Genomic DNA, 19,040 nt, shown 5'->3' with positions numbered 1-19,040 from the left:
CCCGTGGCTAATTGGAAGTACACATTTAAGACTATTCCCTGAAACGTGAACCTCAGAATGGCAATTCATTTGCATAGAACAAATACAGAATACATGCATCTTAGTGTGGAGATATGAATATTCAGACACTAAATGTGTGCTTCTGGAAATGAAGTGACTGGCCCTTTAGGTGTTAATCAAAGAAACCCTACATATAATTACAGCAGCGAAGCTGTGATAGCCTTGTCATGTGGTCTTTGTTACTGAGCGCTGCATGATATATCAAATACACAGTCTCTTTTGAGAGCGTTCACATATTCACATACAACAACCAGAGACTGTGATATGATTTGAAAGGCACCAAGAAAAGGTAGAAAAAGAAAGAAATTGGTATCCCATAAAGGCATGAAAAGAAACTGAAAGACAGATGAGTAGGACCATATGTTTTCAGAAAGAGAAAGATAGAGAAGGAGAATCTTTCCAGCCCATTTCTAGGGGCCATTACTGGAGGGAATGGCTCCCATTTGTCCCACCTTGACATTTGAGAGGATCTCTGATTACACAGAAGAGAGAAGTGGGCAGAGGTGAGCAAAGAGAGAGTCCTCCACAGGGGTCTGTGGCACAGCTCGGATGATACGCTGCCGCGACGAGAAGTCAAGGGTAAGAAAAACAGGGCACTGGGAGACGGGGTGGGGGTGGGTGGATCTGTGTCTGCATGGGAGTGTGTGTGTGTGTGTGTGTGTGGGAGGGGGGGGGGATACAAGCTGACTTGCATGCTTTTCAACACACTGTTCCCTGTTTCTGTCATATTGTTGTCGCCCACTCTTCTCATGGAACACCTCAGTGACCTGAATACATGCACGTCCAGCTGGGGGTGAGAGGTGGCTGCATCAACTTAATTTATGATGAGAAACTCATTACAATCCAAAACTCTCTGCTCAGTGAACAGTGTAGGTGCTAGTCAAATATATAAATGCAACATATCCTCTTAGTTACAGTGTGTATAACAATGAAAAATCAATATGAAAAAAAAACACTATATGAAAATGATCTTTTTAGTATTACCTAATTGCTCTGGTAAATGATTTATTATATCTTTGTTACAGTATAATGAACCATTTATGTAAATTTGTGCAACGTGTCCTTCTACCCAAGAGATGTTTCTACCACTATCTTGCACTGTTTGGGATACCTTCCACTATAAAAGGCACATAAAAGTTCACAAGAGACAAAAAGGTGCGTGAGGTGTAAGAGTGTGAGGGTAAGTGTGAGGATAAACATTTGAGTAATGGAGAACCGCACCTGTTAAGCAATGCAAGAATAGCCATCAGAATATGAATCATCTCGTTAAAGGAGCAAAAACATGAAGAGATAACGTTAATTTGGAACAGAGGGAGATAAAACACAGGAATAAACATTGATAGGGCTTTTCCCAGAGGGAAATTGCCGAGAAAGGTCATCTGAGTGACACAGAAGTTGCTTGTTTATAGAGATGCTTTTTAGATGCTTTTTGTTATTACAGCGGGTGTATAGCATTCAAGATGAAGGCTAACTCTATCTTGACAAATAGATGTCAGTAACTGCTACACATTATGATGTCAGTGGTTATTATTAACCAGTGGAAGAATATTAGTTTGGCACTTACTTGAATCAACTTTGTTTATTTATGAGCATAAGGCCTTACTATTAAACTACGTTATTTAGTGCTATCACTACTTTGTCTTTGCAGCACAGTCTCTCTGCAGAACTTGTAATAGCTGTCATTCCACAGCACATTGTGGGCCCTCATGCGACCACTTCCTCTTTACAGTTGTATTTGTGGATGTTAAAGAGAAATAAGAATTCTCACAGAGCACATCAAAAATATCACACAAAATGTCCATATATAGTATTATAATACCCATGTATAGTATTTCAGAGCCTCAACATAGACTGGAAATGCTTGTAGCTGACATGAAGCAGCTATTGCTTTTTTAAAAAATAACTTGCTTAAATCGTGTTTGTATCTTTGGTCATTGGCTTCACTATTACTCAGACTTATTATTACTTATTAGGTCTGACTTTCTGGTAGAGGACACCATTATGCAGATCACCCCCAACACTCATCAAAAAGATCCAAAAACAGTATCCTATAGTATTTATTTAGGGTATGACACAAAAGAAGGGTGCTTGTTAGGAGGAAAACTATTACTGGATATCCTGTTAAAGACATGTAGGCTGTACAAGATTGAGGACAAATTCACTTGAACCATGGAATGACAAAAATATAAGGAAATATGAAGATCACTCAAAATGACTTGGTGCAAGAGACCCACTGAACCTTAAGACATTTTATGGGCTAATTAGCGAAAAAACCCCAAACAACAACTAAAAAAAACAATATGCACTCCTGAAACCATGCAGCATTTAGCGAGGCAATCATATATCTGTTGCTGATGCTGTGAGTCGCTAGCAGTGCTCCCCATGGAGTAATGAGCTGTGCATGTGAAGAGCGTGCTATACTCAAAGAAACCAAGTGGAGGAGGACAGAACGGGAGGAGGGGAAAGGAGGCTGAGGTCAGTTAGAGGTAAAGCCTGTGGGTGCTGGTCCAAATTCTCCTGCCTCACCACAATGGAAAGGAAGAGGGGAAGAGTGCGGTGTTGGTGCAATGGTGGTGATTGTGTGTGAAACGAAAACTGCTGAGGAAGATAGAGAAGGAATGAGCTTTCAGTTGTTGACAAAGGGAGTGAGGCAATAGCTACAAAACAAAAGAATGGTGCAAATAGCTGAGGTAGTTGGTAAATAGATATCAACATGACTGTGATAAAGGGTTCAGTAGCATGAAGCAAGCACTCTCATCTCTAAGATTCTTACACAAGACTCTGCAACGGCTAAGAAGCTCGAGGGCAATAGAACTAATAACTGCTCTGGGAATTATTCAATTAAATACCCCCATCCGCCCCCCTGGCATCCTCCCCCCCCCCTCTTTCTTTTCTCTGACCTCCCTGGAGGACTTTGTAAAGGGGGATGGGGGGGGGGGGGGGGGGGTGTCAGAGAGCAGGCTTGGCTGGATGCATCATGACCCGGTCATTTGGCTGGACGTACAGCCTTGCGACTGAGAGCAGAGAGGGCTGGAACCAGACCCTCTGGGAGTGTTGAGGGTGACAAGGACAGTCTTCTTCAGTGTATAAAAAAATAAAAAAAAATTTTAACAGTAAGAGGGAATAAACAAAGGATGAGCTTAGTTGCAGGCGCAGGCAGGTAATCAGCTATTGTCATAACCTGGCACTTTTCTTTTAAATGCTGATATGAACAAGGATGTGATGTCTCATATTTAAAAACTTGTAATTTATCAAAATTCTATGGCTGCATTGTTCCGACATTGCACAAAGTAGTCAGATTTTTCAGTGATGCAGCACTATGAAAGCCAAAGAGGCCTTGCTGTGTGGGCCACATGCCAAGCGGTGCATCTTCCATGGTGTCAGCCAGAGAGGGTGAATTCTTGGCATTACAGAGCTTACTTAGGTGCTGATGGTCAGCCAACCACTGGCAGTATTTGAAGGGCAATATGACACTTCCACTTACTGGCCTGACAATCAAACTTCCATGTCAAATTGGAAGCCAGCTGCATAGTGGTCGAGAGGCACTCTTGTCACTTACTGTGTTTGCAGGGGTCATCCTGGAAAGGCTGAGCAGGCGCCAGAGGAGCAGGCTACTAATAATACTTTCAGCACCTACCCCACTGAGATAATGCCATAAAGGACTGCTTTAAGCTGAATTTACAATCGTCCTTTACAATTTCAGCCCTCTAATAAAAGAAATAGGGCTGTGAGAAAAAAAAATTTAATGGTTGCTGCAATGAAAAAATGAAAGATCACAACTAGTGTTAGCAATTTAGTGAGGAGAGATCAAGCAAAGAGCAAACAAAGCAAAGGAATTTGAGGGACTCTAACTCAATCAGAGAGCAGTGGGGTACCACCCCATCAATCACTGTCTGCTTGCTGCCCTGGCTGAATCACGCAGGGTTGAGTGGTACAGAAGCACCAGTGTCCCAGCGGCCTGCTGTATGCAAACACAGTAACCAAAAATGATCCCAGGGAGCTGGGCCTGAGACAGGGGGGGTTTTGGCTCTCTACTTCCTACCTACCTTCCCTCTTACTCAGTGCAAACAAACTTTGGCTCACCCAGAGCCCCTCTGGGGACTTGCTTGATTGTTTAAATAAAGATCCCTGTGGTCACTGTGCTCCCCCTCCAACCTGCTCCCCCTGTAAGCACCAGGGCGTTAGGGCAACAAACAAGCTGTGCAGCACCGTGGCCACATCAATCAAAATCATAGGCCCCATTCAAGGTTGGAGCACTGAACGAAACAGGTCTGACAAGCATGGACATGCCGTACTAAAGTGTCCAGAGCTCCCTCATCAATTCGACTAAAGAGCCCACTCTCTCCCACGTCTCGTCTGGTAGAGATGGATAAATAGGATATTTGGAGGTACTGTTTCAAAGTAATTCACAACTTACATCTGCTTGCCACCCACACAGTATGATTTATTCACCTTGGTTATCGCTTCTTGTTGTTTCCATAAAGACTTATAAACTCTGAAACCAGCATGAAATGGAAAGAAAAAAAGGGAAAAAAGGAAAACTTGTAGCTAATTATAGCATATGTTGCAGAGCAAGGGGGAGACGGTACTTACTGGCAACTGTCCTTAAGAAACAGAATGCGTAATTAAATCATAGCCGTAGTTTTTAATACTTTTTCACTGGCGCTGGAAGGAAAATGAATAGGAATTTTCTTACAGCGAATAGATGTATTTCCAGATAGAGAGATGAGATTACCAAATGTTGTCCTCTAATCATGAGTCTCTCCATACATCTCATTTTTGCAATCTGTTTTGGATAAAAAGGAAAGGAGCAAAAGGCTGACATCTGTAAGCTGTGTGGGCGGCAGTTCCATTCCAGAAGAAACTGCCATATAGGGAAACTCGCAATGGTTTAAGGCTAGAAAGAAAAAAAGGAACAAAAAATAAACACGAGCTAAGTGCCAGAAACAGCGTAGGGACTCTAGTCCCAGGCAAACACAAGTTGTTCACTCCCACAGCGAGATGAAAACAAAACAGGCAGACAGGTGACTGCAATGGTTTTTGTGCTTTTACTGATATTCGACCGAGGTCTGAAATCCAGGTTATTTATGAGTAAGAGCCTCATTCTCTCCTCCTCCTCTCCCTCCTTCATTCTTCCCTTTCCTATTTCTCTGCTGTGAAGTGAACTTGCATCCCGCTGTGAGGTAGAGTGGCTTTCCTCCCAGTTGTGGTCAGGTTGTGCATGAATCAAAGTGGTGACAGAGCAGCAGGGAGGATGGCAGATGCCACAGCCAGAAAGCTTTTCAATCAGGCTGCCCTTCCAAGCCGTGGACAAGGTGAAATGCTTCACCGGTGAATGAAAAAAAGACCCTCAACCTCTCGGTCTCACACGCTGCATGCAACCAAGCACACATGTCCATGGGCCTATTTCAATCCTGCTCATTAGCCAGGGAGTAAACCTTCTATGGTTAAAAGAGATGAAGAAGAAGAAACAGTAATGAGATTGAAGAGCACTGACTTTCAGAGCTGTGTGCTGTCCAACCTTTTCTATCCTCTGCTTAATTAACAAGGGGAACACTTGAAAATGCATCAGCACAACAGCTTCTCTTTACTGTATGCTTTAAATGCCTCAATTGCCTCGTCTCTGAAACAATGGCAGTATATTGCAAATAGAAAAGCTGCTTGTTTTTTTCAGCGTTTTACCATTCCGACAAAATAAGGTTGGACATAACAGCTGTGAAGTGCGAACAACTTACATTTAAAGTGGATTGCTCTTTGAGATGCTGCTGACAAGCTTTTTTTTTCAAGGGGCACTGCTTCAATGTAATTTCAAGTCTAATTTGATTTCCATTGCTATAAACTGTGGGAGTCTATTGGTGCAGAAAATACCAGGTGCACATATTGTGCTGTTTTTGATGAAGCTGGTAGTTAAAAGAAGCGGTGCTTATTTTGCGCTTCCACTTTGAAGCCCTCCAGCGTGCAGTCCTCTGTGACATGACTTTAAAAACAGAGAACACACTGACAGCAGAAATAAATGTCTGCTTACGGGCCATAAGTATGTCCAATAACCCAGGTCAGTCATTTCCTTTTAAAATCTGGCATTTCCACTGGGCTGTTAACAAAGGTTTCTGTTGTATTCCTGCATTCTTTTTTCCCTTCATGACAACAGCTAATAAACGACAGTGCATCTCATCCTCTCTTATTTGCTGCGTGCCTTTAAGTTATAAGAGGAACAACATATTTAGGAGAAGGGATCAAATGGATTCTTTTCCGAAAGTCTCTTCTTGTCCTTCACTCTCACTTTTTTGAAACAGGTGGCACTCTTTGTTGGTTGCTATAACTAAATGATTGGAGTTAATGGGATTCCACGTGACAAAGACAGATCCAACTATAGATGCAGGGTATAGGTTAATACCCTGCTCCTGTTTCTCAAACTCCCCTTTGGAGTCCAGGTCTGGTCACGAATGCCAGTAGTGGCAGGATGTCTATTGTATAAGGTACACAGTGGAGAATGTTTGCATTCCCAGCAGGTCAAGCAGTTTCAGGGGGGGGGGGGTAGCACTGTGGGGTACTGGTGTAAAGGGGCAGAGGGATAGAGAAAGAAGAGAAAAACTATTAAAAAGGGCAACAGAGTGCTTTTCTAGGCTTAGAATTACAGGCACCTGAAAGTGGGGGGTCTCTTGCAGACTTTCGCTGACTTTCCTCTTGAATAGCATTCCTCAAATGTCTGCTTCGCACCTCCCTGTCATACATCTCATCTTTACTCCCCTCCATCTACTGCACATGCTGTCACACTGGAATTTCTGTGAGAACCAGAAACATCCAGATAGATAGAAATGCAAAAACGTGAGGGAGAGCTGAGAAAGAGGAGACATCCGCTCTCTCCCTCCTGTTTTTAAGCCACCTTTTCTGCCCCTCCAAAGCAAACAGTGCAGCTCTGACTGACTGACTGGCTGATTGTGAGGAATTCCAGTGGGCTGAACATAGAACATTTTTCTGGTCTGGTCAGCGAATTCGATGCTATCAATGATTCATAACGTTGTCAGGAATGCATCGTATCTAAACAGAGCTAGTTCTCCTCTTGGAGTCAGCAAGATAAGAGGAGATGGAGAGAGCAGCCTGCAGCTCAGGATGAAAGATTTAAAGACGTTCAAAACCTCTAACTCTATCAAACCTCTGAACAGAAAAACTTACTTGAATAATGAGATTTAAGGTATGTCTTTTACATCATGGGGTTGTTCTTTGGTTTTGCCTTATGTGAAACCTGCCTGTCACTTGTTTAGATTCAAATTCACTGAAACCTCCATTTCTCCTCCAGATGGCAGAGCTTGTGCAGCCAGACCAGTCTGGCAGCCTTTATCAGATCTCAAAGGAAAAGAGAATGGATTCATTGGAAGAGAGTGTAGCAAAAGCATATCTACTTTGTTTTTCACTTCAGCGCAGTTTGCTCATTCCAACGATTTTCAGGGGAAACTGACTGCAAATATTTGCCTTGATGAGAGCTGTGCCTTTTTTCTTAAACTTCATTAGCTGAGAGAGGTGGTGAGCGGCGGCCAGCGAAACTCCACTCTGTGAAAGTCTACAACGGCGCGTGAAAGGTAAACACGTTCTGCATTCAGGATTGCAAGGCTCACTTAGTCCCCTTATCTCTGTGATGAAGTGTTTTCCTCCTCCCGTTCTCAGGATACAGGCCTCTGCACTTCCCCAAACAAACCTGTCAAGGGTAGCGCACACGTGCAACAACACCGCAGCAGTCAGACTCCAGTCAGTCAAGACTGTTTTTCTTTTTATGAGCACCACTTTGAGTGCTTCTTGTTTGGTTTGCTGATAAGAGCCATGTTGGGGAACATGTGGTGCATGTGTGTTCCATTTGCCCACTAATTAGATTGCAAGGCAGTGCACTGAAGCATACGCTGTAACCCCCACTGCCTCCACGTCCACCCACTCTGCCAGTCCATCAGATAAGGAACAAAGCTGGCTCTCATCAGTGTCCATTATGAAAGGGCTGATCTGGTGAGTGGAGCTGCGACAGGGAGTCTGATAGGCCCCATGCAAATTACACCCAACTGTATTGCAGGTACACAACAAAGTATTCCCTTACAATGATTGAGTTAGTTATGATATGCCTTGTCAGCATTTAGCCCCGTAATCCACATTCATCAAAGCAGGAAAGTTCTAAATTACAGTGGAAAAAGGAAAATAGACTTCACTCTTTGCCTTGTCGTTTCAGTCTAAAGCCAAAATGAAGGCACACGAGCTGGAAGACATTGTGAAGTGGAACTAAAGTCCCATGAAAACCACTCCATTAACAACATAAAAAATGAAAGAGCGCAAAGTTAAAAATAGGAAAAAGCAGTAGGTCAGGACGACCCCATTTTCGGGTGCCACTTCTGTGCGGCCCACATGAATCTGACTTAAGTTTCACCCAGCCATCTGCCTGGGTCATTTGTTAATGTATCCTCGAGACAAGCGGTTTAGATCCTTCTGACCACAGAATGAGTATGACTGTCTGCTCCAAATTCACATTCCTTAGATTCAAGGGCAGGATGGGAAGAAGTATTCAGATCCCTTCAGAAAATGCCCCAATATAGCAATCTTTAAATGCTACATGTAAAAACTTTGCTTCAGAAAAATGGAATAAAATCACTATGTCATGAAAACATTGGTTTAGTCCTTTTGAATTGCTATGATTTCGTTAACTGTTCTTGAATAGTAATCTATTCTCAGTGTTAATCATTGTTCAATGGATTCAATTATCAACACAGAGTTCTGAAATATAACACCCACAAAGCTTTTTGTAAGATGTCAGAAGCCAATAAGACTGTAAACTACTGATTTAATCAGCGTTAAATTTGGCAAGGGTTTTGTCCATTTTATAAAATCTTTGTCATGAAAGTAACAAGTAAATAAAATCTAAAGTACAATATTTCCCTTTAAAATGTCATGGAATAGAAGTTGATAATAACATCAAATTCTAATGGTATTCTGTATCAGAGGAGTAAATATCGTTTTTCACCGTTGACATAGGGAATAGAAAACAGCAAGTAGGCGGGAGAGATGCTTGCAGACGTAGACACGAACATCATCTGCTAGCACATTTATCAATAGTCAATCAGCTGGCAGTCTGGCTGCTAAATAAAAGAACAATGCTAATTTGTAAATTATAAATCAATTGCTCACTAAACTGAAAGCCCATTCTCCTTCCACAATGAAAACAAACATATTTCCTTGAGCCTGGAGGAGCTAATTCCTACTAAATGCATGTGCTTACCGACAGGATATACATTCCAGACTAATTTCATTAACACAAGTATTGTTACTGCCCCCATTTCTTCTCTTGTCCCTTCCCCACTCTCTGTTTCTGACTGATGATCTTGGACAGTTTAATAGTCCCTCTGTGCTGAAACTGGACCCAAAAGAAGTGTCAAAGAGCATCCAGCTTCCAAAAGACAGCACCATTCAGTCTGTCATAAATCTTTGACAGCAGTAAAGAAAGGTTAAAGTAGTATTTAAATACAGGATTAAAAAAACCAAGCTGCTGAAAGCGTATACAGGGGCCATTCAAGGAGCACAAAGGAAGCGTAGGGTCCCGATTTTGGGTGGAGCGGAGATACAGTAACAGGATCCACCAAAGCCCTGTGTTCTCTAGAGCCCTGCAGCGTAAACAAACAGCTGAGACAGAGCAGGACTGAGGCACAGACACAAAAAGCACGCACACACACACAGAAAGACAGGCAATCAGAGTGAGGCAGTCTGCCCAGGCAAAGCTCACCTAAGGGCACCTACACTGACACAGCCTCATCACATTACTGTCTGTCTCTGGTTTCACCGGCTCAAACTATCTAACTAACAATAGGGTGGCTGCTTGGCCTTTTGCTGAATGCAACAGCTCGTGGCTCACAAGTCAAATTAGGATCAGTTACTAACTGTCACAGAGAGGTCTACCAATAAAGAGAGGTTTCACCAAGTTTTCAAGTGAGACAATTCCACACAAGTCAAATAAACTCACCTACCTCCAACTCTGATACCAAAAGAGGGATTGCCTAAATTATATTATTATTATTAATTATTTTTGTAAACGCATTCGACACATTTTTCTTGTGTTAGCTGAAAGATATGGTTATGGATATCAAGATTGAATAGGAGTTTTTTTTTTTCCAATTTCACAAAAAGTAGCCACAATAAATAGACTCTGATGAGGTTTTGGCCCTGCGGTCTCACCCAGAGCCTTCTGCAAAAGTACAAAGATTTGAGTCAGTGTTATAACTTGATGACTCCATTCCACAGAGATGGAAATAAAGGAGATTCCCAAAACCAGGGATGGGACATTCCTTCATCTCTACGCATTGCCAGAACTGAATAACATTAATACCGTTTTTGGTAAGCTTTCCGACACTAGATGGCGCAGTTTCATGTGCAATAGGCATAAGCAACGGAGAGCAGTGTCACACACAAAGCAGCACTGGAATTCACACACATATGAATGGAACTTATATATATTGTCTCGTGTGAATTAACATAAATCTGGAGGGTTTTATGTTTGCATGAAAACACGCAGTACAGGATCTGATTGTAAAGCGTTTACCAAAGTCAGGTCTGAGGGTCAAACTTTGAAAAAATATAAACTGTAGATTCGATGCTTTGATAAAGTTTCATTCCTCTAACTTTTGCTTGGGGCCCTAGAGACAAACTATAATTGAATGATTGAGTCTTGGGGGCCAAACGCACATGTGTTTCTCATAGAGAAGATCGCTAACTCGTGCTGTTGCTACTTACTTGCACTCCCGGTCCTCCAGATCAAAATGTGGGTTGAAGTTGATGAGGATCCGCTGGTGGGGACCAGGCGCCGAGATCACCCACATGCATCTCTGAGAGGGCAGATAAGACATGGGGTATCCGGGCGAGGTGAGGTAGCTGGCGGTTGAGATTCTGATGTTGCCTCCACATTTATCTGCAATGGTGAGCGGAAGCAACAGAGCGGTTAGGCTCAACGAGGTTGATCTCACGTTTACCTCACAGTCACACAACCAGAACAAACATCATCATAAAACAAAATATATATATATGCATACATATATATATACATATCAAATATATTCTTACAAATAAGATTTGCATGTCAAGATTATGTTCCGCAGAAACAAAACTGCTCTTGTACATAGCTTAAATAACCGTGTGAGATCCTTAAAGATACATATGATTAGAATCATCCCAAACTTATTATTTTGTTTATCTTAAGCAAAGTATTCCAGGTGGACCGCACTTTGCACATTGTTCAGTCTACAACAGAGATGAGTAAAAAGAGATATAACATTAGACTAACAAGGAAAATTCATTCATGATAGGCGCGTACATTAACCTTAGGTCATTCCATTCTGTAGCATGTATGAGCTCAAGTAAAACAGCGCTCTTTTCTCACATTAAAATCAGAGCAGCTTTCGGAACTGATGCGTTTTTGCACCGCGAAAGTCTGAGTAGACGGACGCTTCGGGGGAAAGTTTTGTTTTGAAGCCTCGCTCATCTTCAGCCTCCACCTTACCTCGAAACAGCGCGTTTGATCATTAAAAGAACGAATCATTAATTTTTCAGAAGCTTCATCCGCATCCATCTTTTCATTATTGAAGCGGCCGCCATCTGCTGCTCTGATATACATTTCTTGAAAGTCTAAAAAAAAAATCTGGATAAATAAAAGTAGATGGGTGCCGCAAGAAAATTGGACGAGGTTTGTCAAAGGAACATTTTGGAAGGACTGTTTAATCTGCATCATATCTTTTTTTTTTTTTACCAGTTGCACCTAAAGTTGCGAAAAGGAATTAAACACAAAAAACACACAAAACCCCTGTGGTTTTGCAAATTTACTATAAGATATATATGTATATATATTCAAAAGAAGGGGAAATAAATTCTGAAAAAAAATCTGACATCGCTATCAGGCAACACTGTAAAATAATAGCCTACATGAGAGGTTTTCTTTCGGCGTTGTTAGAATGGGCAGGTAAGCGCCGAATTTACCAAAAGATCAGCGGAGATCAGATGGGCTAATCTTTACAAAAATATACTGGGATTAGTGGCTTTGCTAAGTACATAAAAGCTTTATTTATATTGATGGAAGTCACACTTACCGTTTTTGAAAGCTTTGGCCACCAGGAGGATTCCCATGAACAGGATAAAAACTAATCCACAATGCATCCTTGTTTTATCACCTTAAAAATAAAATTATGTGTACAAAAAAAAAAAAACACTCCAAAATGAAACTCCTCCAAAAGCTTCTCTGGCAAATACTCTTCTTCTCCTCTTCTCCCAGTTCAAGAAAAATGAAGCAGAAATGTCTCTTATGACAAAGTTGGAACTGATTTGAGTGCGAGCTCAGGTCGCTGGCATCCTGTCATTCAGCTCCTGTTTCCTCTCGCCTTCGCCGGCTGCTCTCCTCTCTCCAGCGCCGACCGTGCCATATCCTCTCCAAAGACGCCAAAGTGCAAGATGTGTAAAGAAACGAGTCACTCCGCCCCCACCTTGCCTTCTGACTTCTTTAGATGATGCCCGGGCAGGACGTAATCCTTGGCTGTGGAGTGTTAAAAACAGAGGTGAGCTGATTATAAGTTCGAGTTGCTGCCGTGCGCTCTGGACATTTTCCAGTCTGTCCAGAACCTGATATAAATAAAACTATGAAGGCAAGGGTACAGCCCTTCTCCAAGTTGAGTCTGCTTTGTTTCTATTGGCTCAGGGTGGGGACTCGGAGAGTTTGGTGATTGGCTTTATAAGTGCCAACCTATGTCTGAAAAGTCCCGTGGTTTTATAAGTAAGCTGAGTTGCACACTGAGCCACAGAACACCAGCAGACAGTTAAGTGACATGACTCTCTTTCTTTGACTCTCTTACCCATTCTTACCTTCCCTCCCACTTTCCCTTCTAACAAAAAGAACCTAGACGTTAATGGAAGATATAATGACACAACGGGACCCTCCCAACACAGAAACATGTATACAAAATATGGTGTTTAGTGAAATAAACTAACAATCGATTTTATTTAATTCCTCAAGAAATCTCGTTTAAGTTTCGCTTGAGCCTGATTACTATGAAACACCCTCAATCAACATCAACCAAACCTCCCGTCCATGTAGCCTATTCTGAATCATGTAATAATACTGACCCTAGCCAGCTCCAGTGAAGGCACATATGATCCAGCGTTGTTTATCACAGGCCCCTGCTTTTTCTCCGTTTGACAGCATTTGTCTCTCAGTATTTGTGAATTTACTTTACGCACCAGTAGCTATCAGCATACATCTGTTTGGTAAAGACTGCCACAGAACAATAACCCCACCAAAGAGACACTCTGAAATTTAGAGGAAATCAATAAGAGCGTCAATTTTAGCAGCTTCGGGACGTTCACTCAGTTCTGCTCTCACTGGATCACTGTGCACAAAAGGGACCCGGCTTGTATCCATCAACATGAAATATACTGCTCCGCAAAATCCTGTGTAAACACAATACATTATAATACGTGATTATAAAGTAACTGAGGAAGATTGGGTCATACCAGCCAGGTTTGTGAAAAAGTCAAAGGAATATGATAAAAAAATACTATTGATTAAAAACACCGTATAGCAATACGTCTTTCAATCCTTGACGTAAGTCAAATGAAAACATCTGCATTCACCTGCGTCTTGAGGACCCTGAAACTCTCAGGCATCCAGCCCTCCTCTTTCCAGTCCCAACATGCGTGGTGTACACGACCCGATAGACTTCTGACGATTATTTTAAAATTAGACCAAATCTTCTTCAGAGTTAGGAAAAAAAGCGAGTCAAGAGTCAATCAATACCCCCAACCCCATAAAGTCCTCCAGCCCGGTCCGCGCAAAGACGCACAGCCGATGCGCGAAGATACGCTCTCCTCTCCCCGCACTGACAAGTCTCTTCACCGCTGATCTCTCCTGGTCTTTCTCCGTGTTTGGCTCTCATTCAGCGCTTTCACAACTGAAATCCGACCACCGTAAAGGGAAAACGAGCAGTTCCCAAATATCTCAGGGAGAGACAGAATACAAACGATTAATTATAAAAGTGCTTAATGTTCTAATATAAGTTGATTTTTCCCCCTTCCGTCTCTCCTTGCGCCAGCACTCTCGGTTCCTCCAATGATTCAAATGCGAAGCGTTTGAGTCCCTGCCAGTCCCACACGCCCCTTTACAAGGGGGCTGAGTACTCGGGTGCGCGCGATTGTTTTTCGTTCGTGTGCTGGCGTGTGCGTCTCTGCAATCGATATGCAGATTCCACCAAGCTGCTCCTCTCGCGCTGTCAGGTCGTAGTCTTTATTGGACGTGTCAGAAACTCACAGTAAACATAAAATGCGCAAACTCATGGCGTCTCGGCGTCTATGAGTCACCACGAATGAGATCTATCTGTCATTTTGGATCACTCACAGACAATATTCCCCAGCTTGATATACCCATATGATAAATAACATTGCAACATGGATACTTTTATAAGGTTTATGAGGATATTAAGAAAACAGGAGATTCCATCTCCAACTGCGCAGGAGCACTGATTTCACAAGAGATAAAGAATATTGAGAGGTGTGTTAAGGTCATTCCAGTGCACCCCACACATATAGTTCAACAGGAATATGATGTTAATTCTATAGAGGAGCAACTGTATATGGGCTTCTGGCAGGTCATGGGCTCGTGGGGTTTCTCTTCATTGTCTTTTTCCCCTGGAAACAGTTTTATCTATTTTGCCACAACCTGTACTAAAAACACAGACACTCTTTTGAATGATTGCATACTTACTTCTGAACATGATTTGGCCATGCATTAAATCAGACCCCCAAACAGGGGCATCAGTTTCGACAAGCATCCACAGTAAGACTTTCATTCAACATGAGCAAACTGTGGAATGAGGGCCACAGTTGTCAGAGAATGATTTTGGTGACCTTAAAAACAGGACCAACCTTTGAAAACACCCGTTTGAACAAAATTCCTGAGGAAGTGCTGCTTCAAACAAACATTACTTTCAAAAAGCAGCTGAGGAAAATCTGGGCTCAAAAACATCCATTCATCTTATTGTGCAACTCTGAAAAGGGAAGTAAAACTAAAACAGCTCTCAGTGTCATATAGCTCAAACTTCCCTAACCTTATTTCACCAGGGACTCTCTATAGGCCTGAAAGGTTAAGCCCGTGCACATGCTGCTTGGGTTCTCTACTTTTTGAGCTCAATTTACCGCAATAAGTGGAGGCCTCTGGCTGGTGGTCCCTGTGGTTAGTTGCCTTCTGCCCTGAAGGGGGCATCAGAGCTAGTGAGCAGTTAAGCAAGAGTCACCCATTGCTCCAAATGCTCACCTTAGTGTACTGCCTTTGACAGTGCAGAGCTGAATTCATGAATGTCTAGACTGTTCTCTCATTCCTCTTTGTGGAATGTTCAAACAATAACCCTAATGTACTGTGTCTTCAAATCTAAAAAAAAGGTTAATCACCACTCACCCCATGAGAGACACCAGCGGCACCTTCTTCAGTTTAAGCAGCTGTTATGCTAAATTCAGAGCACACCATAATGAAATGTTCCCAGTTTGAAAAGTTCTTGTCGCACTACAGCAAGATAAGCCTGCGATCCTTGCACGTTATTATTTTTCATTCTCAAAGAAAGACAAAGACGGAGGATCAAGTGGCTTTATTCTCATTCTCTCTCAGCCTTAGTAATTCTCTGTCCTACTGATAACACAAATGTTCAAATTTCACTGGGCATCTCTATCAAAGGCAGCACTCACTAGCCTTTGGTGTCATCAGGATAAAACAGGAACAATGGTTTAGACTCATTTCACAAGGGGGCCTGACAGTGCGGTATCTAAAATGAAGGGGGATTGTAGAGGAACAAGAAAGAGCCATTTAAGGATTTGGCTCTTCATATATATCCACACTTATCTTTAGTAAAGGCCTGATGAATAATTAGCACTCATACAAAAGCAGACCTTTTATGGCTCCTGTGAGGATTTGACTTGATTTCATTAGGCTGCCCTTTATTCACCAAAGTGAATGAGTCAAAGTGAAATGTACAGACTCAAAGCATCAGGCACACAGTCCAATCTGTGACAACAAAGTCTGTCAATTGTTAAGAATCTGGGCACGATTTGATTTAAATTTATTTTGTGTTGTTTTTTTTTTAGATTGTTTTTCTTTTTCCAAGTGGGAGAGAAGCTGAAATACGTGATTAAAAAAAGAAACTCAATGCTTCCGTGTGGAGTAAAAAAGTCATATTTCAACCCATCCTATCGCCAATGGGAGATTATGCATCAACGTATCAACATAATCAAAACGACAAATGACGGATACTCTTTTAGAAGATTGGTGTTCATTCTCCCAGCACAGTTGATGAGACCAGTAAAGAAAATATGATAAACCTACAGCAATAATAACAGGCTGATAAGAAAAACGTATCTTCTTTACAGGACTGTAATTCATCACTGGTCTCCTTGCATGAATGTAAGATATGCTACCTGCCCATCGATCATTCTGACCTCTACACCTCACCATACAAAGGAAGCACTTCTTCCTGGGCAGACAGTGAACACTGACACCATAGCTCACAATAAGCAGAATCTCCCAATATGATTCTTTCATAGAGAGAAAGATGTGATTATTTTCTTTTTTCACAAGATACCAGAACAGACATAAGGAAGCGACTACAAATTCTTGAAAACTCTAAAACACATTTCAAACCTGTTTTGTTTAGTCTGACTGAACCCTTAACTAGTTTGGTTTCCCCACTTGTGTGTTTTCCTTGGGTTTGAACACACAAGCACTCAGAAAATCATACTTTAGCTCAATCTGAACCAAATACATACTGTGCAAGCTTAAGCTAGAGTGCTCACATATCCAGCTAGTTAGTTAGCTTTGTAATGTAGATGAGCAAGATCAACAGTTGCTAGCAGCTGGCTGAAGACTGAACCAAGGATAGTCCAGAGCTGACAGCAAAATCTGTTGCCGTCTCTGCGACTGCCGGGTAGATACAATTTTTATCCATGAACATTGTATTTGTATTTAGTTTTAAAGGCATGATTTCAGGCTTACAGTACATAATAGGACCCAATAAAGCTTTTCTGCTATGGATATTACAAACAGTTTCCTGCCTTGTGGTAATAAAGTGGGTCCCACATTAAAAGATATCATCAGTTTTCTGATTGCAGCTGCAACAAGCAATGCCAGATATTTTCAGCCTTGCTGTCCCAAATGACTGGGTTCAGGATGCCAGTCCTGAAGTTGTATCATCCAACCCATACTGCACTGATCTTAGACATTGGATCTTGCTGACTGCTGTCATATGGACCATTTAATCCCTCGGATTTATGTGCTAAAAATGCCAACCTTTCATTTATGCTACACCATATCCACCTTGGCAGCATTTTCTCTGTAAAAACCAGTTCTGACTTTCAGAGACCTCATCAGGGACATCGCCGCTCCACAAAACTCTGGACTTTTAAGTTCAGTATGTCTTAAGATATCGCAACACCAGGAGGAACACCTAAATGCTGGATTAGAAGCACAGACTGTGAAGTTTTTAGAAGACCTTGTTATCTTGTAATCACAGAGTGTTCCAGTTTCTCCTCCATGACAACCACTGTAAAAGGCAGCCAAAGGCATCCACAGGCAGAAAGATTATTATGACCATGAATAGGAGCTGTACAGTACAGAGTTTTCACAGTATATAGGTTGCTGTACCTGTTCCACAGTTTTGGCAGTTGGTAATAATTACTAGGCAATGAATGTTTCACACTCTTGAACATGTTTGCTGGTAAAATCCCACACCTTTGTACTCTGTCATGGTGTTGCATTCCTGGGCTTTTTTGCTTGGAGGAATGTGGAAGGCACATGTGCTTGTTTGTGTGAGACAGGAGAGAAAGCCAGAGGTGAATGGTTTCATAAATAAAGGGGAGAGAAGCAAATAGAAGCTGAAGTGAGCAAGCACTGCTACAACTGCAAACGTGAGCGCTGGGTGGAGACGCAGGAAAAAGTACAGACCCAGAAAAATCCCTGCTCCGCTAACCCTTGAGCAGTGGGTTGGAGATGGTGCTGCAGGCTCAGTCACATCAAGGCCTGGTGTAATTGCTACAAAGTCAGCGTGTTTTGCCTCTGAGGTGTTTGGTTGAGGTGAAACCAAGTGTGAACGGAATTATTAGAGGCTGAATAAAGTCCCTCTGAAGTTTAGACACATTATGGTAATAGTGAAAGAACAATAAACCTACAAAATTTTCAGGGCTATTCCTCATTCTGATACAGGCCAGGGGAAAACACTGAGCAAGAGAGGGAGGAAAACGGAGGGATTGAGAGAATAAAACAACAACATAAAGAAGTGGAAACATTTACAGTGACATTTAGTAACACGGGGAGGAGGTTTGAATAAATATGCATAATGTTGCCGGGAAGCATCGAGGTCTTCTCAGGGGCAGAGGGAGAGTGAGAGTGATGGTTCCTGAATTAATGATGAGGGAGTCTACTGTCTGTCTCTGTGTGCATATGGGTCTGCATAAGAGTCTGCACATGTGACCATGTTTATCTGCAAATGTGTGTGTGTGTGTACGTGTTTGTGTGCATCATAAATTCACACACGCAAATCCAACTCAGTTTTGCAGCACCCCAATTTCACATCATCACTGATGGAAATTACCCAATCCTAGATACCTAATCAAGCGATCATTTTTTTGGAGACACACAGATTCACAATTGTCTCTGATGTTTAATTACATTTCTGGAAAGCCAAGGAGCAAACTGCTTGGCAAATTCCAAGTATTGGCATGAATATATATTTTTCTTATCGGTTGGGTTAATTTTCCATTCTCCAATGCTAAGATGATGAATATTTTGCTGCTCATCATCAAATGCGCAAAGAGAAGCTGCAGAGATTAGGGCAATGAAGGGGAGGGAGGCAGGTGTAGAACCGGGAGGGAACTGTCAGGGAGAAATGCTATGTAGGTCAATGAAGAATTGCACTGGGATATTGCCTCCTCAGCTCAGAGTC

General features: G+C 42.1%; 1 protein-coding gene across 2 annotated transcripts in view; it reads right to left on the bottom strand.

Annotated features, from left to right (window-relative positions):
• Positions 1-14,196, bottom strand: part of nrp1a (neuropilin 1a) — a 56,225-nt gene extending 42,029 nt beyond the window's left edge. Inside the window, exons 1-3 of one of the 2 annotated variants that reach the window (XM_072378071.1) lie at positions 13,696-14,196; positions 12,162-12,601; positions 10,816-10,990 (exon numbers count right to left, since the gene is read on the bottom strand). In XM_072378071.1, the coding sequence (XP_072234172.1) occupies positions 10,816-10,990; positions 12,162-12,228 (242 nt within the window). In that variant the 5' untranslated portion in view covers positions 12,229-12,601; positions 13,696-14,196. Of the gene's footprint in view, positions 1-10,815; positions 10,991-12,161; positions 12,743-13,695 lie in introns of those variants that run through there. The other variant, XM_072378072.1, reaches the window with a different exon arrangement.
• Between the last annotated feature and the right edge of the window lie 4,844 nt (positions 14,197-19,040).

This window comes from Leuresthes tenuis, unplaced genomic scaffold (genome assembly GCF_036924035.1).
Source record: "Leuresthes tenuis unplaced genomic scaffold, fLeuTen1.0.hap1 SCAF_24, whole genome shotgun sequence".
Lineage (NCBI taxonomy): Eukaryota > Metazoa > Chordata > Actinopteri > Atheriniformes > Atherinopsidae > Leuresthes > Leuresthes tenuis.
The sequence above is the reverse complement of the archived record's forward strand: the minus strand, read 5'-3'. Positions and strand labels throughout refer to the sequence as shown.